Source organism: Myotis daubentonii, chromosome 18, assembly GCF_963259705.1.
Source record: "Myotis daubentonii chromosome 18, mMyoDau2.1, whole genome shotgun sequence".
Taxonomy (NCBI): domain Eukaryota; kingdom Metazoa; phylum Chordata; class Mammalia; order Chiroptera; family Vespertilionidae; genus Myotis; species Myotis daubentonii.
The window spans coordinates 25,717,775-25,721,246 of record NC_081857.1 but is presented as its reverse complement, the minus strand read 5'-3'; the positions used below and the strand labels follow the sequence as shown (position 1 = coordinate 25,721,246).

At 44.7% G+C, this 3,472-nt stretch overlaps 1 protein-coding gene across 2 annotated transcripts; it reads left to right on the top strand.

Annotated features, from left to right (window-relative positions):
* Positions 1 to 1,219: 1,219 nt before the first annotated feature.
* On the top strand, positions 1,220 to 3,272 carry LOC132221386 (chromatin target of PRMT1 protein-like). Of its 2 annotated transcripts, XM_059675691.1 has the most exons (2): positions 1,220 to 1,900; positions 2,039 to 3,272. In XM_059675691.1, the coding sequence occupies exons 1-2, from the start codon at positions 1,495 to 1,497 to the stop codon at positions 2,236 to 2,238; spliced, it is 606 nt and encodes a 201-aa protein (XP_059531674.1). In that variant the 5' UTR covers positions 1,220 to 1,494; the 3' UTR covers positions 2,239 to 3,272. The 2 variants fall into 2 exon arrangements, with proteins under 2 accessions (XP_059531674.1, XP_059531673.1); XM_059675690.1 differs by having other exon boundaries at positions 1,220 to 3,272.
* The last annotated feature ends 200 nt before the right edge of the window (positions 3,273 to 3,472 follow it).

Genomic DNA, 3,472 nt, shown 5'->3' with positions numbered 1-3,472 from the left:
TCCATCCATGACGTTGCAAATGATAAGAGTTCCTTCCTTTTTACAGCAGCATAGTATTCCATCGTGTAGATGTACCACAGTTTTCTAATCCATTCATCTACTGATGGGCACTTAGGCTGTTTCCAGATCTTAGCTATGGTGAATTGTGCTGCTATGAACATAGGGGTGCATATATCCTTTCTGATTGGTGTTTCTGGTTTCTTGGGATATATTCCTAGAAGTGGGATCACAGGGTCAAATGGGAGTTCCATTTTCAGTTTTTTAAGGAAACTCCATACTGTCTTCCATAGTGGCTGCACCAGTCTGCATTCCCACCAGCAGTGCACAAGTGTTCCTTTTTCTCCACATCCTCTCCAGCACTTGTCGTTTGTTGATTTGTTGATGATAGCCAGTCTGACAGGTGTGAGATGGTACCTCATTGCTGTTTTGATTTGCATCTCTCGGATGATTAGTGACTTTGAGCATGTTTTCATATGTCTCTTGGCTTTCTGGATGTCCTCTTTTGAAAGGTGTCTATTTAGGTCCTTTGCCCATTTTTTGATTGGATTGTTTATCTTTCTTTTGTTAAGTTGTATGAGTTCCCTATAAATTTTGGAGATTAGGCCCTTATCAGATATGTCATTGGCAAATATGTTTTCCCACACAGTGGGTTTTCTCGTTGTTTTGTTGATGGTTTCTTTTGCTGTGCAGATAGCTTAGTGAATCTTGAAAGAAATTTTCAACATTAGAGAGACATTTAAAAATTTTAATGAGTACACTGAAATTTAATAGGAAGATAGAGGTTACAACAGTGATGGCGAACCTATGACACGCATGTCAGAGGTGACACGCGAACTCATTTTTTTGATTGATTTTTCTTTGTTAAATGGCATTTAAATATATAAAATAAATATCAAAAATATAAATCTTCGTTTTACTATGGTTGCAAATATCAAAACATTTCTATATGTGACACGGCACCAGAGTTAAGTTAGGGTTTTTCAAAATGCTGACACGCTGAGCTCAAAAGGTTCGCCATCACTGGGTTAAGAGAAATTTTTGTCTTATATATATACACAAAACTTTCAGCCATAGGGTTTTACTCACTTCAGTATCTCCAGTTTCTTAACACAAATCTCAATAAATATTTTTTGCAGGATGGAAGGGAAAGATGTAGAGTGAGAGCTGAGCTTTTACTAGTAAGATCAAATGTCTGTTAAGAGACTAAATTCAGACCGAGCGGGAGTTGGTGGCGGCGGTTGCGGTGGCACCGACGAAAGGCAGGAAAGGGCAGGCCGTGTGGGCAGGTGGACCGGCTGAGCCCAGCAGACAGACAGCCAACAGCGAACTGACCTAGCCGTCTACCACTTACGCATCTAGCCAGCCAAACCAGTTCGCCCGAGCCCCTTCACCATCAACTCAGGTTCGGCCGCCCCCGGCCCCCCTTCCGCAGCCGTCGTGGCAGCCCCAGGAGGAGCACTGGCGTCCTTTTCCTTCGATCCTCGGGATTTGAAGATGGCTGCACAGTCAGCACCGAAAGTTGTGCTAAAAAGCACCACCAAGATGTCTCTAAATGAGGGCTTTACTAATATGCTGAAGAACAAACAGCCGATGCCAGTGAATATCCGGGCTTCGATGCAGCAACAGCAGCAGCTGGCCAGTGCCAGAAACAGAAGACTGGCCCAGCCGATGGAAAATAGACCCTCTGTCCAGGCAGCATTAAAGCTTAAGCAGAAGAGCTTAAAGCAACACCTGGGTAAGAGTAACATCCAGGCACGGTTAGGCCGACCCATAGGGGCCCTGGCCAGGGGAGCGATTGGAGGACGAGGCCTACCCCTAATCCAGAGAGGCTTGCCTAGAGGAAGACTACGTGGGGGACGTGCCACAAGAACCCTACTTAGGGGCGGGATGTCGCTCCGAGGTCAAAACCTGCTCCGAGGTGGACGAGCCGTAGCTCCCCGAGTGGGCTTAAGAAGAGGTGGTGTTCGAGATCGTGGAGGTCCTGGGAGAGGGGGCCTAGGGCGTGGAGCTATGGGTCGTGGCGGAATCAGTGGTAGAGGTCGGGGTATGATAGGTCGGGGAAGAGGGGGCTTTGGAGGCCGAGGCCGTGGACGAGGGAGAGGTGCCCTTGCTCGCCCTGTAGTGACCAAGGAACAGCTGGACAACCAATTGGATGCATACATGTCGAAAACAAAAGGACACCTGGATGCGGAGTTGGATGCCTACATGGCACAGACAGATCCTGAAACCAATGATTGAAGCCTGCCTTCCCTCCTCTGAGAGACTTGTTAAAAAGTTACCACATCTGTAAATAACCTTGAGATGACAGATGAGAAGAGCCTACCTGACTGATGCTGGAAGGACCTGTCACAATAGACTATGGACTTACTTGCCACCAGTGTGTGCATTTAGTGTGTTCTTTTACTTTTTTGATAACTATTGTATGAAACCCTTTTTCCCTCTGATTTGGGTTTGGTTTCGTTTTGTTGTTTGGGTTGGTTGGTTTGTGTTTTCCTTTTCCCAGACTTCTCTTTGAACATGAATATGTTGGCCTTCTTTCCACCTCTGCCTCCCCTCACCTGCCATATATGCTTTGACTGTCTAACATTTCCTCTGTTCATCTCTCTATTCTCTGAAAGTCCCAGAAAGAATCCATTCAATGCTCCTCCCTGATGCCTAGGTGTCTGTGATGCAGTTCTGTTCTTTATCACTTTAATGGCCACTTAGAAGTGGTTAGAAAACCTGGAGTTCAAAAATGCATTCTGCCACGTTGATATTTTAATATAGTAAATTAGGAACATTGGCCTAGCTACAGTGTCACATGACAGGTTATGCATGGTAGCAGCTTTGATTTGATGGAAGTTGCTACCATGTGCATTGATACCACATATGTGAGCTGGTTTGGGTGTGTGCATTATTTCTACCATGGAATAAGATTTATAAACTTGCCTCTTGGCTTTGCATCATGTCCAAAGGGGTGCTATTGGGTTGGCTTACACCTGCAGTAGAGAGGGAAAGGCCATTGGTTAAGCAGATGCGTCAGAAGGGATGGGAGAACTATGGCAGATACCTGCTGGGGAGGGGTCAGAAGATACCCATGTTGAATGTAATACTTAGGTTTATCCCAAACCAGTCTTGAGCTTTTCCATACATTGGCTTTGTTTGACCCTCTTATTTCCCTTGAAGGTTTGTAAGTTCAACCATATTCTGTCAACTGTTCCAGTTTCAGTAGAATCTTGTATTTATGGTTTATTATAACAAGAAATTGTTCTCTCAAAAAAAAAGAGACTAAATTCATTAGGGATTCCACCAGAAAGAATTAATTATTCCATAACATAACTAGGAAAGCCAAAGTTATGCATAAACGATCTAACAAGAGTTTTCAGTGTGTGATCCCTATGCCAGCATCGTGCACATCACCAGGGAACTTTGTAGGAATGCAAATTCTGATGCTCCGCCTAAGACTCACTGAGTCAGAAACTCTGAGGTTGGG

What these genes read in the sequence shown, in the direction of transcription:
- LOC132221386 (XM_059675690.1), top strand. Translation starts at nt 1,495, where the DNA reads ATGGCTGCACAGTCAGCACCGAAAGTTGTGCTAAAAAGCACCACCAAG.